We start from the raw sequence: 16,082 nt of genomic DNA on the forward strand, positions 1-16,082 counted from the left end.
GCGGCGGGGCCGCCCCGTCCCGTCCCGTCCCGTGCTGTCCCGACCCGACCCGACCCGACCCGACCCGCTGGCGCTGCCGGTGGCACCATGAAGGCCGCGCTCGCCCCCGGCATCCGCCTGCTCCGCGCTCTGCCCCGGGACAGCCGGTGAGCGGCCCCGGCGGGGGGGGACAGCGGGGCCGGGGCACCTGGGTCAGGGCACGGCAGCCCCAAGCCGGGGACACCGGCGTCGGGGGCTGGGGACAGCGGCACCGGGCTGGGGACGCTGGTACCGGGCTGGGGACGCCGGCAGTGGGCTGGGGACAGCGGCACTGGGCTGGAGACAGCGGAACCGGGCAGGGGACAGCGGTACCGGGCTGGGGACACCGGCACTGGGCTGGGGGCAGCGGAACCGGGCAGGGGACACTGGTACCGGGCTGGGGACAGCGGCACCGGGCTGGGGACAGCGGCACCAGGGGCAGGGGACACCAGTACTGGGCTGGGGACGCTATCCAGAGGGATACTGGCACTGGGGACACCAGCGCCGGACTGAGGAGCGCAGATGCTAAGCCTGGCACTGGTACATGGGCTGGGGACACTGGTACCAGCCTGGCACTGGAACCGGACCAGGGGACATAGTCCAGGGGCTGGGGACACTAGTAGCAGCTTGGGGACTGGTACTGGGCAAGGAGGACTCTGGGCCAGGGGTTGGGGACACCAGCACCAGCCTTGGGCACACCAGTGCTGGACCAAGGGGACACTGGGCTAGGGATTGGGGACACCCATACTGGGACCTTGGGGACATCAACACCCACCTGGCACTGGTACCCGGCCGGCGGGGACACAGGCTCGGGGATGCCCGGGCCGTGTGACGCAGCCCCCGGTGCCGCAGCTCAGGGCAGCTTGTTCGGCGAGGTGCTGGCCACTGCCTCGATTTATTTTCTTAATTATATACATTTATTATTATTATTATTATTATTATTATTATTATTAAATTTTATTAATTTATTGAAGCTAGCGGATTTTTTTTTCTCTCAGTGCTCATCCTCACGCGACGCCGTTGCCAAACAACTCGGCGGCTTCCTCTTTCCGTCCCGCCGTCAGTCTTTCCGTCTGCTCCTCTTTTCACCCCCCCCCAACCCCCAGCCAAAACCCTGTTTTTCCGGCCGGCCGGCTTTTCCCGCGCCCCTCACTTGTCCCCATCCTCCCATTGCAGTGAGAGGCTGTGATTCCTATTTATTTATTTATTTATCTACTTACTTATTTATTTATCAACCTATCTATTTATTGTTGTTGTTGTTATCATTATTATTATTTATTATTTGAGGCAATGGGAAGCAGCGATTTCTCCATGCCCTTTTTTTTTTTTTCATTTTCCCCCCAATGGCTCCGCTGGGAATAAAGTGTTTCCTTACATTTGTTGTTGTTGTTATTATTATTATTATTATTATTATTATTATTATTATTATTATCCCCCCCCCCAAAAAAATACTCCACCTGCCCCAGCATTTTTTTTGGTGATGGGTATGGAGGGAAGGTGCCAGTTGTGCCTGGGAACGGCCACGGGAATCGGGCTCAGGGTTTTCCCGCACCTTGGCGGTAGGTTTTCTCGCGAGATTCTTTCCAGGGAGCTTTTTAAATTATTATTATTTTTTTAATATATATTTTATAATTATTATCCTAATTTTGTTTTGGTTTGTTTGGCTTTCCCCGCCGCCTCTCGCCCGCAGCTACCGGGGTTTGACGCTGCTGCTGACCTTCCTCTGCTACGTCTGCTACCACCTCTCCCGCAAACCCATCAGCATCGTCAAGGTAGCCGGCGGGCGCCCGCGCCGCGGCCCGGGATGAGCCACGGGGGGAGCCCCTAAAATCCGGGGGTGGCGGGCGGGACGAGAGGGAAGACGACATTCCCGCCGCCTCCCCTCTCCGCATCCGTCCGTCCCGCAGAGCCAGCTGCACCTCAACTGCTCGGCGACCGGCTCCGAGCGCCGCAACGCCTCCAACGGCACCGGCGACTGCAGTTGGGCGCCTTTCGGTAAGACGCCGCCGCGTCCCGACGGCCCTAAAGAAGTAAAATAAAATATAAATAAATAAATAAATAAATCTCTCCACTTTTTCTTTTTTAAAAAAATTATTATTATTATTATTATTATTATTATTATTATTATTATTATTATTATTACGGTGCCATTTTCCCCATGACACAGCCCGTTCCGCCGTTTGTTTGCTTATTTATTTACTTTCTTTCATTTATTTCCCAGACCAGGATAACTACAAGGAGCTTTTCGGCGCCTTGGATAATGCTTTCCTGGTGGCTTACGCCATCGGGATGTTTATCAGGTACGCTCCAACCCGCCTCGCTCCGGCTTTTTTTATTTATGTATAAATTTTTTAAATTTTCCCGGCCTCTTTCCCTACCAGCTTGGCTTTGCGGGCTTCCAAAGCCGGTAAATCCGTATCGTGTTTTTTTCTTTCTTTCTTTCTTATTTTTCCTTTTTTTCCCCCCCTCCTCTCTCCTCGGATCGCAGCGGGATTTTCGGGGAGCGGCTGCCGCTGCGGTACTACTTATCTGGCGGGATGGTGCTGAGTGGGCTCTTCACAGTGCTCTTCGGCCTCGGCTACTTCTGGAACGTGCACGTGCTCTGGTACTTCATCATCGTGCAGGTGAGGCTGGCCTCTTCCTCCGGAAAAAATAAATAAATAAAATAAAAATTACTGCCGGGAACAGCCGCGGAGCTTTTCTCCAGGAGGAACAAAAATAGGGAAAAAATCAAAATAAATAATAATAAAAAAACCCCTGCTGGGTATGGGAGGGATCGGCGCAGCGGGCGGTTCCCGGGCCGATTTCGCGTGGGCGCTGAAACTGCCTGATCCCCGTTTACGCTGGATCCGGTTGAGCCAGGTCGACGCGGCCAATGTTTGGCAACGGGCGGAAAGGTCAGCACCCGCCCGCGGGATCGCCGCCGGCCGTGGGAATGCCAGCCACGGGAATATCGGCCGCGGGAACGCCGCCGGCCGCGGGAATGCCGGCCGCGGGAATATCGGCCGCGGGAACGCCGCTGGCCGCGGGAACGCTGCTGGCCGCGGGAACCGTCCCGGCTTGGCCGGCCGCGATTCCCGGCGCGAGCGGTCTTTTTCCCGCTGCGCGTCCGGCCGCCTCGGAGGCCGGAGGAGCCGGCTCGGCCTCCGCGCTCCCGGCCCTTCACCCGCCAGATCTGCAACGGGCTGGTGCAGACGACGGGCTGGCCGGCCGTGGTGGCGTGCGTCGGGAACTGGTTCGGCAAAGGCAGGAGGGGGCTCATCATGGGCGTCTGGAATTCGCACACTTCCGTCGGCAACATCCTGGGCTCGCTCATCGCCGGCGTCTGGGTCTCGTCCGCCTGGGGTTTCTCCTTCGTCGTGCCCGGCGCCGGCATCGCCGCCATGGGCATCGTCTGCTTCTTCTTCCTCGTCGAGCGTGAGTTCGCCCGGACGCTCGGCGGCGCGCTTCCGCTTTCCCCCTGTACCCCGCGCGCTCCGTGCTGGAAAACCACCCGGGAAACCCTTTGGGGTGTTTTTTTTTTTTTCCCCCACCCTCCCCGTAAATCCTGGCGCGTTTCCGCGAAAGCCGCCGGTTCCCGGCCCCGCGGTTCTCCTCCGGCGCCGGGAGAGGATTTAGGGGCCGGCGGCCGCTCTCCTCGCAGATCCCGAGGACGTCGGCTGCAGCCCGCCCCTGCACCACGTGAGTCAGCTCCGAGCCGGCCCGGGCAGCTCCTCCGCGTAGAGCTCAAACCGAGCCAGGAAAAAAAAATATATAAATATATATTAAAAACCTCCAGGCTCGGGGAAAATAGGTTTCTGTCAATGCAGCGGCCGTGCGCGGCCAAACGCTCTCGTTTCAGGCAGCGTCCGGGGAGAAGGACGCCGAAGGCGCGATGGGCGACGACGGGCCGCTCGGCGCCTCCAGCCACACCAGCCTGGACCGTTCGGAGAGTCCCAAGGAAGCGGCCGAGGAGCCCGAAGCCATCAGCTTCCTCGGGGCGCTGCGGATACCCGTGAGCTTCCGAACGCCGGCGGCGCGTTGCCGTTTCCTTCCGGCGCGCCTTGCAAACGGGGCGGCCGGGAAGCTCCGCGACCGGCTTCCTCGCCGCGACATCTTCTCCTGTCCTCCTAGGGCGTCGTGGAGTTCTCCTTCTGCCTGCTCTTCGCCAAGCTGGTGAGCTACACCTTCCTCTACTGGCTGCCCCTCTACATCGGCAACGTGGGTGAGTTCGGTGACGGGGCGGGTGCCGGCGCCGTGGCCGGCTCCCCCCCCAACCCCACCGCCACCTTCGCCGGCGCTCACCCCCTCTGCCCGCAGCCCATTTTGGCGCCAAGGAGGCGGGTGACCTGTCGACCCTCTTCGACGTCGGCGGCATCTTGGGTTCGGCGCCTGGCGAGCCGGGAAACGGCGCGGGAAACGGCGCGGGAAACGGCGGCATTCCACCCACCCAGCCGTCCCCACCGCGCCGGGCTTCGGCATCGCGGGCCGCCCGCGGCTCTCGCTGCTTTTCTTAGCCCAAGAGGGTGGTTGCCGACGGTGGAGGAGGCCGGGGTGGCGGCGGGGGGCACTCGGGAACCCCCCTCCCCGTAAGGGGGAGAGAGGCGGCGCTTGGCTAAATCAAAGCTCTTCGCTCCGCTGGTTTTGCCCGTCGGGGTGTTTCTCTCCCTCCAAAGAAGGAGGACGAGGTCAGCGGCGATCCGGCTCGGTTCGGAGTGAACCCGAAACCGTGGCTCTTTTTTTTTTTTTTTTTTTTTGGGGGGGGTGGTTTGGGGTTATTTTTTGCTTTTTTGGGGTTTTTTTTTTTTTTTTTTTTGGCTGACGAGGCTGATCTCCGCAGGTGGGATCCTCGCCGGCCTCATCTCCGACTACACCGGTGGCCGGGCCAGCACGTGCTGCACCATGCTGGTCATCGCCGCTCCCATGGTGGGTTTCCCGTGGCTTGCTTGCGCCGTTGGCGCTTTTTTCCACCCTCCTTAAAAAAAAAAACAATCCCCCCCCAAAAAATATCCCCCCAAATCCCCTCCTAAAAAAGATCCCCCCCCTAAGTTTCCCATGAGCCGAAACACCAGCGGCAGCGGTGGCTGCCCCGAAGTTGGTCTCGCGGCAGGAGAGGGGGCTGCCGAGCCGCCGTTTGGCGCTGGAAACGCTTGGGGTGAAAACCGGGATAGTTGTAACCGGGTTGAATCCGTGTCTCTTTGCCTTAATCCCTGTCTCTTTGCCTTCATCCGTGTCTCCTTGCCTTCATCCCCGTCCCCCTTCCAGCTCTTCCTCTACAACCGCATCGGCCAGAACAGCGTCGGCACGTCCATAGGTGAGGAGCTCCCCGCGCTCTTCTCCTGCCGGGAGCAGCTTCCCTGCTTTTTTCCCCTCTCCGACCGGGCTCCGTTCCCGGCTCGGAGGCTGTAGGAGGCGCCGGGAAGCGGGAGGCGGAAGCGGAGGCGGCGGCGCTCGCGGCGAAGCGGCCCCGCAGCGACGCTCGGCGCCTCCTCCGCTGGCAGCCATGCTCGTCGTGTGCGGCGGGTTGGTCAACGGGCCCTACGCCCTCATCACCACGGCGGTTTCGGCGGATTTGGTAAGGGCGACGGGACGGTGCGGAAAAGCCGACGGGGGCGTCCCGAAAAAACCCGACGGCTCTCCGGCTTTTCCGACACGGCTTTTGCTCCGGCCGCAAGGGAACGCACGAGAGCCTCCAAGGCAACGCCAAGGCCCTCTCCACCGTCTCGGCCATCATCGACGGCACGGGGTCCGTAGGTCCGTACGGCGCGAGCTGGGCGGCTCGGTTTTCGGCGTGGCGGGGCCCGGCGCCTCCCGACGGGTCGCCCACCGTGTCCCCGCGCAGGCGCCGCGCTGGGCCCGCTGCTGGCCGGCCTCATCTCGCCCACGGGCTGGAACAACGTCTTCTACATGCTGATAGCCGCTGACATCGCTGCTTGCCTGGTGGGTCCCGTCCCGCGGCGGCAGGAATCCCGCTTTTCCCTACTTCCTGGCCTTTGGTTTTCTGTCTTTTTTTTTTTTTTTTTCCTTTTTTTCCTCCCCGAGCGCTGCCTTCGCACGCGGCCCGGCCCGAGCGCTCGTCTTCCTCTTCCTCCCGCAGCTCCTCGCCCGCCTGGTGGTCAAGGAGGTCCGCGGCTGGTGCGGCTGCACGGCGAGGAAGAGAGGGTAGGTGCCGGCGGCGGGCGGCGGGCACGCGGCACCCGGGGCCGGCGATTTCGGGGGCTGAGTCCGCCGCCGCCGCCGCCGGCGGTGTCCTTGTAGCTCTAGCGTGCAGCTAACCGAGTCGGCGCTGGCTGACGAGTAGCCCGGCGTGAGTATCGCCGGCGTTTCCCTTCCCGGGCGCCGGCGTTTTTCCGATCGAGCACGGCGACGATTTTGGGGCGCTCTGAAACAAAACAAATAATAATAATAAAACCAAATAATAAAAACGATAATAATTAATAAAAATCAAACCGGAAGGCAACGGGCTAAAAAAAAAAAAAAAACAAACACGTTGGCCCCCGCGCCACCGGAGCGGCCCCTTGATTCCCGCTCCGGCGTCCTCGGCCTGCACTGAATCAAACCTCTCCCCAAATCGCTGCACCAAACAATCCTTAAATCCCGGCCGAGGGCTTTGATCCAGGCGGGACGCTGAGCGCTGGGCCGGGTCCCGGCATCCCCAAAGTTCGGTGCGTTATGTCTCGATTGCGTTTGCAGGTAAAAAAAAAGAGCAATTTTTCTGGCCTTGCCGCTCCGGTAAGTTTGGCCCCGGTCTCCTGTTTCGCCGGTGGAGGGGCTGCTGGTGTCCGCTCTGGCTCGGTGCGGGAAGACGCTCCGGGTTCGCGCCGCGCCGGGAGCCGTCGGTTCACGCAGCGCGGGAAGCGACCGGCTCCCGGACCCGGGGTGGGGGGGGGGGAGCTTTTTGGGAAAGCGACAGGGCGGAGGCGCGACCGGCGGCCCGCCAGGACGCTGCTGGGTCCGCCCGACGGCGCTCCCACCTCTCCGGCTGCCCAGCTCAGCCGCTCGCTCTTCTCCCCGCAGGTTCGTGGAGTTTTGATGGGCGCTGAGCCGGAGGGCGGCGATGACGCCGGGAGCGCTCCTCTCCGGCCCGCTCGGAGGAGACGGCGGCCGCGGGAACGGCCGCAGCACCATCCCGCCGCACTCAGCGGGGCGGGATGGGGTGGGGGGTGCGCCGGGGAGCCCCTTTTTCTGGGCTCGTTCCTGGCCGCCGGCCTTTTGGTTTTGGTTGTTGTTGTTGTTTTATTTTAATATTAAAAAGGTGCTCAGCCTGCGCCGGCGCTCTCGCGTTTTTTCCCCGCGGGCGGGTCGCGTTGGCTCGGGATTTTCGGGAAGCGCCGCTCACTGCTGCTCCCGCGCCGCGCTCCCGCTGCTCCTTCCCCGTTAGGCGCCCGCTAATTAGCCGGACCCTGCTGCGAGCGCCCGGCTCGTCTCCGCGAGCTCTCCAAGGACCCCACGAGGTTACGAGCAGCCAGATGCGCGGCCGGCGGCAGCGGTGGGGGGGGGGTTAGGCAGAGCTGGGTGCTGAGCTGCGGGGCGCCGCTGTTCCCGGGAAAATATTTCCACCGGGCCGAATATCCTCGCCTTGATGTCGCTGCTGCGGAGCCGAACCTGGTGATGGTTTATGCAGCACTGATTTAATCAGTGAAGGGAGGGAAAAATACGGTGGGGGGGGGAGAAGCTCCAAACCCTCCCGGCACTTGGACTCGCTCCCCATAAAGCCCCATAATGGCCGGGTGGCAATCGCTGGGGGAAAAATTGCTGGAAGGAGGGGGAAAAAAACCCCCAAATCAAAACGAAACAGCAAAAAATGACCAAGCCGAACCAAAAAAAAAAAAAAAAAAAAAAGCCAAAAATCCCAAATTTCTCCTTTCCCATAGGAGGAGAAAATCCAGTCGTGGCAAACCCTGATGGAGCTGGCGGGGCGGGTGGGGGGCGGCTCCGGTAATGGCCCCAAACCCAATGTTTTGAAGGCAAAATCTTCCCCTTTTCGAGGAAGAGGAAGAAGACAAGGTCTCAGAATACATTTTTAAAGCAAAAATCCTGTGAGAGTTGATGCCTGTGGGAGCTCATTGCAAGAGCGAGTCAGGTTTTCTTCCTTTTTTTCTTTTTTTTCCCCCCTCTCCTTTCCACCTCCTGCCCCAGCTTTTAGCATCTCACAGTTTTTCCAGGACGGATTTCTTCAGGCCGGGGCTGACTCACGCTTTTGGCAAGTCCGAGGCGACTCGGCTGCCGGCTCCAGCACCCGTTTTAAACAGCGCTGACAAAAATGCTCCGAGTGCCGAAATCCCGGCCCTCCCCGCCCCCCCCCCCCCCCCCGCGCTGAGATTTCTGAGGTCGGATAGGGAGGCAGCGAAAAGCCTTCATGGCCTCTTTGTTGCCTTTTTTCCCCAGGAAAATTAGGAGAAGATCCTTGTTTAGCAGCACCTTCGTAGGGAAGGGGATCAGGGAGATGGTTTCTTTCCGCTTTCCAGGAAAAACCCAGGTGTGTCTGGGCCGATTCGCTGGTTTTTTCCATTGCCGCTTCTCCCAACGGGCTAATTAAAGATGGCAGCTAATTAAAGGAGTCGAATTGCACGGAGCCGCTTAATCCTTGGGTTTTCAGGTGTTTTGAAGAGGGGCTGTTCTGGGGAGAGGAGCCTCTCGCAGCAGCAAGCACTGGCGATGCCGTTTTGGCTGTTTTTTCCCCCCTCCTCCCATTTTTCTGGTACCGTGGGGACGGTAGAAAGGGCTCGAAGGTACCTGTTGTCACAGGCACGTTTCGGGGGCCAGGCCGGGGCCATCACAACCCACGCGAGGAGCAGCTGGTGGGTGCCAAAGTTGTTTTTTTTTTTCTTTTTTTTTTTAATTAGCAGCAAAAGGCAAAGTGGGATTCGAGAGCAGGAAGCTGAAGTCAGCAGAATCCAGGTGGAAATCCGAGGCCGGCTCTTACCGAGGAGGGCAATTAAGTGTCGGTGGAGCGTGACAGCAGACGGACGCGAGGAATCGCCGGTGGCGTTCGAGGCCCTTAAATCGTGACGAGGAGCCTCTCGTCCCGGCTGGCTCCGTAGGATTTCACAACGGTGGGATACAGCCAGGCTGGAGCTGGCATCCGGCAGCCCAGCCGTAACGTCCGCCAGGCCCAGAGCATCTTCACCGGTGACTAAAGGTTGGGATTTAACTCCAAACCGCTCACCTGCTGCGTTTGCTTTAACTGTAAAGGAAAAAAAAATATCAGAGATAGAGGCAGAAGCGCCAGCGAGAGCCTCCTCCAGGAGCTGAAAGGGTGAGGGCAGGGGAACGAACGGCTGTGAAATTTTGCCCCTCAAAGAAAAAAGAAAGAAAGAAAGAAAAAAAAGCAAAGCTGCTGCTCAGGGCTGGTGGGAAAGCAGCTTCGTTTCATACCGATTCCTTGACGTGGTCTTCCGTTGCGAAAAGTAAACAGGAGCTGTCTGGAAAGCTCTCCTGCGGGGGAAGCAGGGCTGCGTGCCTGTGCCCAAAGTAAATAAATAGGTGCAGAGGGTTGAGTTCATCCAGTCGCTCGATCCCTGCTGCTGGTGGGGCGAAAAGGTGGGTAGGGGTGAAGCTAGAAATGACTTTTTTTCTTTTTCTCTCCCTGATTTCTACTTTTTTTCCTATGCACAGCACCCACCCTGCCAACCTTTGCTGTGTTAATCCCCCACACACGGTGACTTCTTTGTTTGGTCCCCAGAAAAACAAGCTCACTCCCGTTCCATTATGGGGATTTTCAGCAGAGCCCCAAAAGCAGAGGTTTTTTTTCTCCCCTCTCCCCTCCTCCCTCCTCATTCCCAAAATTCTTTTCCAGCCTTTCCAGCTGGAAGCGAGCTGTGAGGCTAGTGGTACACACAGAAACTTTGCTAAGATGCTGAATTAAAGATGAATTTTGTTCCGGGCGGGACTTTGAAATCACCGAGAGACCCGACGCGCTTGTATTGCATAAACGCTCGGCGCATTCCTTAACACGCTCGTTTGAATCCCTTGGACATCAGCTTTAGGAGGAGCGTTTATGAGCCCCCCCCCCAAAAAAAAAAGTACAGCACTTTTAGTTTTTGAAAAATACTCCCATTTTTCTCTGGCTGCATGCAGGGGCCCTTTTCCGCAGGGCCATACCGTTTTCAAGCCTGGGAGCTTTGGCTTATTCATCTTTTAACGTCCTGGTAGCACATTTCAGAACTGTCAGGAGAGGAATCGAAAGACCCAGCCATTTCTTTTATTTGTTGTTGAGCATCTCAAGTTCAAAATGAGAAAAGGTAAAAGCTCTAAAGTAAGTGGCAGGGGGAGGAGGAGGAAAAAAAAAAATCAATATTGAGCTATGAGATTTTCGCCCTCGGTCTTTTGGCGATATTGCCCCCGAACGCAGCTCAGGCCCGCTCCTGCACGGCTGAACTTCGCCGTATTCTCGCAGCAATATCTGTTGCCCGCTCGACCGTTAAAGGCGAAACAGGTTATTTTGAATGTTACTCCTTTGCTCCCTCTAAAGCTTTCCGTTGTTGGTAAGGTGGAGGGGAAAAAAAAAGGAGCTGGAGTTTTGTTCGACAGGGCACGTAGTGCTCCCGATCCTCTGATTTCGGAGGGGGATTACTTCCCCCGTTTCAAATCCCCGACCGAATGAACTAAGATCGTTTGGCTCGTTCGTCTGGAGAGCGTGAAGGCTGAGCTGTGCCAATTACAGAGACAACAGAGGAGCAAATTTTCCCCAAAATGTGATCACCATGGGAAAAGAGGAAGGTCCTTCTGTGCTTTATGGTGACGCCATCACCACAAGGCTACAAAAAATGACATTCCTGGAGAATAAAAAAGGGCTAAGTCAGGGGTTTCTTAGCGAGCTTTATTAGTCTTAAGCTTACATGAAAAAGGAGGGATAACAAACCAATCCTTGTGGATCCGCTCAGTACAGCTCATTAAATCAAGTGTAGTACAAAGAAGTCCATGGATTTTATTTCTCCTGTGCCCAGAAAAAGAGAGGTTAAAAAGACCTTGGCAGCATGCAGAGCACCACACTTTGCTTGCCTCACTGGCTCTTTCTAAGCTCTGAAAACCAGAAGCATTCAGCTTTAGGAGAAGCTCCTGTTTGCCTTCCTGTTTTATTGCCATGAATGTGGCATTTCCTCCTCTCGAGGATTTACTCTGCTACCAAAAGGGGGGAAAAAAAATCCCTCGGTTGCTTAAAATTATTAAAAGGTCGGAAGGAGCAGAGAGAACATCAATGAAAACCAACTGAAACTTCGAACACCAGGCGTTCAAACAGACATGGCTGGATCTTTGATTTCAGTTCCCTTCTTATCTTTGGCATTTCCCCATTTTAGCTAAAAACAGAGAAAAATTTAGAAGACCATTCTGTGTAGCTCTCCGCAGCTGGTCGCCACCTGGAACTACTGAAATCTCATGCTGGAAAAGTTTCTCATCCCACTTCTATTCTACAGCTGTTTGGCTCTATCTGATATCCTTCCATCCCTGTGACAGATTCCCATCTCTTTACAGAATGTATATGTTGAAAATAGAGGTACAAAAGAAAGCAAATTCCTACTGAGGATGTTGCAGGAGCGCTCATACGAATAAACAGTACAAATCCATGATGGGTGGCACCAGCAAGGTCATCTCTGCGAGGACGCAGCCGCAATTCTGTGAGAGGCACCAGCATTTCTGAATGATTACCTGATCTCAAGCGCGCACGCGCTGCCTCACCCAACTCCAGCTTCTGGAAATGGCTACGAATTCCCCAGAGTGTCAGGAGAGCGATGCGAAGACCTCTTCGGATGCCACCTGGCGACGCAGTGCCCGTGCCGGCGCGTGGCAGCTGCTCCCTGGCAATGCTGCTAGCTGGGACGGAGTGGTTTGGCGTACACCGGCTCGGCGATGTGGTAAACCAGGATCAGGAAGAGGCTTCCGAGAAAGACCAGAATGAGGATGGCAAGGAGGACGTAGCGGCCGATGAAGAAGGTGTCCACGATCTGCGGAGAGCGGAAACCACACAGGTTACGACACGGGTCTGCTCCGGGGGCCGGAGTCTAAACCTGCAGCGGACTACTGGCTGCCAAACTCCTGAGGACGCCCCCGTGCACTTTTGCCCTGAAAGGAGCTGCATAATTTTTTATTTTCAGAAAGAAGGGAAAAAGGAGGAGGAAAAAAAAAGATGATTAAAAAGAAAAAAAAGATACATACTGTGAGGCAAGGCAAGAGGGACATAATAAGAGAAGCCAACTGAAAAGCAGCCAGTTATGAAATTGTCCTCTTGGCTCCCGAGACGACTCCAGAGCTTTGCTTACCCCTGGCTTGGTTTGACAAAATGCATTAGCACAAGCTCAGCCTTGGTGCTGCTACAGCAAAAAGTCTCCTGTGTGCGATTTGTTCATTCCTTCACCCCGTTTCACTTTTTAATTAGCCAATTAGCAGAGTTTCGGTGCAGAGAGCCCTAATCATGTTTTATTAATAATCAGGACAGGTCTAGTCCAACTGAAGATGCTTAAAAAAAATAAAAATAAATAACCTTCCGGTTTCTGTTGGCCTACCAGATGCAGAGGCTTCCTTGGCGGCCCTTCATCTTGATGCCAACATTTACGCAAGCAATTCACACCCAAGCAGGAGAAAATACAAAAATAAGGACTTTTCTAGACACTGATTGGTGTCAATTAGTACCATATAAGCTATAAATAGAGTAATATTCCTCCACGCATTAATAAGAGAGCGGAGGAAACTGCACCTAAAAATAAAATGATGTTAAAAAAAATGATATAAAACTTGATGTATTTGTAACCCAAATGGTTAAGGAAAACGAGGACGGCAGCTAAACCTGCAAGTGCTGAAAGAGCAGTTAACAGGCTTCAAAACAGAATGTGTGGGGAGGATGAGGAAAGCGAAGGGGCTGAATTAGAAAACCAATGGATTGTGGCATGGAAGCGAGGGGTTTTGTTACAGAATGTAACAACCAAAAAAAAAAATCTCTACTAAGCAAGCGGGAGCAGAGCAGGAGCCTCAAGAGACCAAAGAGCCACAGTGGCCGCAGGAGGACGCACGGGTTAAACGTGGTTGGGAAGCCATGGCGAAGGGCCTGGCCATCGTCCACCTCTTGCGCTCCTGCTTGGAAAAGGAGAAAAGCAGCAAAAATGGAGTCAAGCAAAACCGGAGCAAGGAGGGACGCCCTGCACGGAGGTGCGGGCCTGTCCCCGGGGCCTTGGGGCAGCCGCTGGGGATGCCCATGAGGTGACCACCATCAGCAGAGTGGCTGTCGGGGACATCTGTGAGGGAACAGCCTGTCCCCTGAGGGTGGCTGGGGACATCCCCTGGGAAATGGCAGTCCCTGGGGCCTCCGGATGTCCCTGGGGACTGCTGGAGACCACCCTGAGGTACAATCCACCCCCGTGACCATTGGGGACCTCCCTGAGGTAACATGTCCACCCCTATGACAGCTAGGGACCTCCGTAAGGTAACACATCCTCCCTCCCCCCGCCCCGACCGTTAGGACCTCTCTGAGGTAACGTGTCCCCCTCCCCTGACCGTTAGGACCTCCCTGAGGTAACGTCCTCCCCTCTCCCCCCGTGATCGTTAGGACGTCCCTGAGGTAACGCCCCCCCCCCCACGACCGTTAGGGCCTCCCTGAGGTAACGTCCCCCCTCCCACCGTTAGGGCCTCCCTGAGGTAACGCCCCCCCCGACCGTTAGGGCCTCCCTGAGGTAACGCCCCCCCCCCGACTGTTAGGGCCTCCCTGAGGTAACGACCCCCCCCCCCGACCGTTAGGACCTCCCTGAGGTAACGCCCCCCCCGTTAGGGCCTCCCTGAGGTAACGTCCCCCCCCACCCCCCCGGCGGGGCCGGCCGCTCACCTGGGCGGCGCCGGGCGGCGCCGGGCGCTCGCCCTCCCGCGGGAAGAGCAGCAGCGCGGCGCTGAGCAGCGCGGCGCCCAGCGGCACCAGCACCACGGCGAGCCTGCGGGGGGAGCAGCGGCCTCAGCACGGGCGGCACCGGGCCCGCTTCCCCCTCCCGGTGCCCTCCCCTCCCCGCCGCTCACCGGGCCGGGCCGGGCGCGCGGGCCAGCGCGAGGCAGAGCAGCAGCGCCGCGGCCCAGAGCACCGCCAGCGCCAGCACGCCGGGCCCCACTCCTAGTACCGGGCCGCCCATGCTGCCGCCGCTGCCGCCGCTTCCCCCTAGCAACCAGGCGCGCCGGAAGCGGCGGCGCCAATCAGCACCGGCCGTCGCCCGCCCGCCGCTTCCCATTGGCTGCGCTTGGGGGGCGGGGAAGGGGCGCGGCCCGCGGGGGGTGGGGCGTGGCCAAAGCGGGGCGGCTTTTCCCGCGCCGCACGCCGGCGTGGCGCGCCGTGCGGGGCTCCGGGACGGGCACCCGTCTCCTCCTTCCCCTCCCGGCCTTACTGGCTGCCCCCAGGCCTTACCGGGAGGGGCGGCAGCTCCCTCCCAGCCCTGCTGCAACCGCTGCCCCCCCCCCACCCCCGCGGCTGGGTACCCCCGTGGCTGCGGGACAGTCCCCAGCCGGGCCCGGGAGCTGCTCCCTGGGAGGGTCCTCCTACTCCCGGCAAAAGGATCAGCGTTCAACCCACGCTGGAGGGTGTTCAAGTCACCCAGCGCTTCCGGCTGCCCGCGGCCAGTTCCCGCTGTCATCCTCAAACTGGCGATCTGCCCCGTGGCAGGTAGCATCTCTGTTTAAGAGAGATCTCCACCCCGCACACCCACCAGGGATCAAGAAATAGGACTTTTATAAGGGGATGTTGACACCCAACATGCTTAGGCACTTTTCCTAAGTGCCTCACTCATTTCAGGTAAGTGCACGCCCGGAGGGGTAGGAATCTGCGTCCTAAATGTAGAGCCTGACCTGAAATTTAGCAGGCATTTCCCAGTCTCATCTTCCTCCCAGCCCCTCATCAAGGCAGCTGTTCTCTTTCTGCACTTTATACCCTGTCCTCTGCAGTGGCAAAAGCCAGGTGGACGGCACGTGCTCTCTCCAAGCTCCATCGAGACGCAGAGATGCGTGCGGGGAGCCGCGCCAGGGGCTTCAGAGTCAAGCAAAGCAGGTTTGTTGATGCACCAAGCATCTTTTAATGTCAAGGCAAAGGAGGTTTCCGTTTTCCACTCGCTCTTGTGCTAGGCGAGTGGTTAAAACCTGTTTCCGTTTTAACCAATCGGTTAATCAGTCCAATCACTGTCACACTTTGCCCATCAAATGCTGGCCTGAGCTTTATAATTTGACGGGTGACTTTACGTCGGTACTCCTGTTACAGTTATCTTGCCTACCAGCTAACCTTCTGAAAGTAAGTATGTTCATATATTCAGCTTTTCCTCTAAAGTACTTTAACTCTGATAATACTGTGATTGCTTGAAATGTCACGTAACTGCTGTTTAATCGGTGTTTTATTTCTGTCACTTCTTTCAATGGGAGGAATAAAATGACAATTAATTATGCTGTGCGGTGTCGACCTGCCTTTTACGGAGCTGAAATAAAACTTTCAAGCATGACATCAACCAGTTCATCAAGCAAAGCACAAACTGTCTCTGACACCTGCCTTTACTTGGCATGAAGCAAGAGCCGGCTGCCAGCATTTTAAAAGCATATGTTTGATAGCAAACTCCTTCCTGCGCCATCTCGCGCCGTTAACCCCGTGAGAGCGGTTTCCTCTGCAGAACCCCACCTGCGATGTCAGTCCTTGCTGCTGTGGGGACCTCAGAAGCCCTTTTCGGGGACTCATTTCTCAACAGGTTCAGAGGACACCTTGACTTTTGGATCCTCTTGGCCATGCCATCTGCAGTGTGTGTTCCCTCCCCCCCCCCAGATTCAGGATCAGATGGAGGTTTGGGAGACTTTTAGCAATTCAGCCGTCTCAGCTGCCGTCTTCTCCCCCTGGCAAAACTTTGGAGCCTTTTTTTTTTCCCAACCCTTTTCTTGTGTTGCGTTATCCCTGTGCTTCTGCTTGTGCAGATAAATCTGCTGTCCGATCCTGCTTGATTTCTGCTGTGTGATCTCCCGTAGAGGGTCTCACCTGCGTTGCTCTAATCTGCTGTTAGGAAGCAGAGTCAGGTGCTCACGTGCTGGGTTGGACAAGTGCGACAGGGAAGAGGTGCTCTTGATGGACCCACCCTGGGTGGGTG

At 57.1% G+C, this 16,082-nt stretch overlaps 2 protein-coding genes and 1 long non-coding RNA gene across 6 annotated transcripts; 1 reads left to right on the forward strand and 2 right to left on the reverse strand.

Moving 5' to 3' along the window:
* The first annotated feature begins 31 nt into the window (after positions 1–31).
* Positions 32–7,249, forward strand: SLC37A2 (solute carrier family 37 member 2). Of its 4 annotated transcripts, XM_062594630.1 has the most exons (18): positions 32–146; positions 1,709–1,790; positions 1,926–2,013; positions 2,240–2,318; positions 2,507–2,642; positions 3,192–3,435; positions 3,662–3,699; positions 3,860–4,012; positions 4,132–4,222; positions 4,318–4,380; positions 4,838–4,923; positions 5,263–5,311; positions 5,499–5,572; positions 5,673–5,751; positions 5,840–5,937; positions 6,095–6,159; positions 6,691–6,729; positions 7,015–7,249. In XM_062594630.1, exons 1-17 carry the CDS (start codon positions 88–90, stop codon positions 6,692–6,694), a joined length of 1,488 nt encoding a protein of 495 aa, XP_062450614.1. In that variant the 5' UTR covers positions 32–87; the 3' UTR covers positions 6,695–6,729; positions 7,015–7,249. The 4 variants fall into 4 exon arrangements, with proteins under 4 accessions (XP_062450614.1, XP_062450613.1, XP_062450615.1 ...); XM_062594629.1 differs by lacking the exon at positions 6,691–6,729; XM_062594631.1 differs by lacking the exon at positions 7,015–7,249 and having other exon boundaries at positions 6,691–6,845.
* On the reverse strand, positions 6,206–9,517 carry LOC134150590 (uncharacterized). Its single transcript, XR_009960677.1, has 3 exons — positions 9,376–9,517; positions 8,924–9,184; positions 6,206–6,379 (listed from the first exon to the last, which is right to left on the reverse strand). It is a non-coding gene; the product is annotated as an uncharacterized LOC134150590 (long non-coding RNA).
* A 1,288-nt stretch (positions 9,518–10,805) lies between these two features.
* On the reverse strand, positions 10,806–14,105 carry TMEM218 (transmembrane protein 218). The gene is made up of 3 exons (XM_062594632.1): positions 13,996–14,105; positions 13,811–13,913; positions 10,806–11,942 (listed from the first exon to the last, which is right to left on the reverse strand). Exons 1-3 carry the CDS (start codon positions 14,103–14,105, stop codon positions 11,808–11,810), a joined length of 348 nt encoding a protein of 115 aa, XP_062450616.1. The 3' UTR covers positions 10,806–11,807.
* Between the last annotated feature and the right edge of the window lie 1,977 nt (positions 14,106–16,082).

Source organism: Rhea pennata, chromosome 24, assembly GCF_028389875.1.
Source record: "Rhea pennata isolate bPtePen1 chromosome 24, bPtePen1.pri, whole genome shotgun sequence".
Taxonomy (NCBI): domain Eukaryota; kingdom Metazoa; phylum Chordata; class Aves; order Rheiformes; family Rheidae; genus Rhea; species Rhea pennata.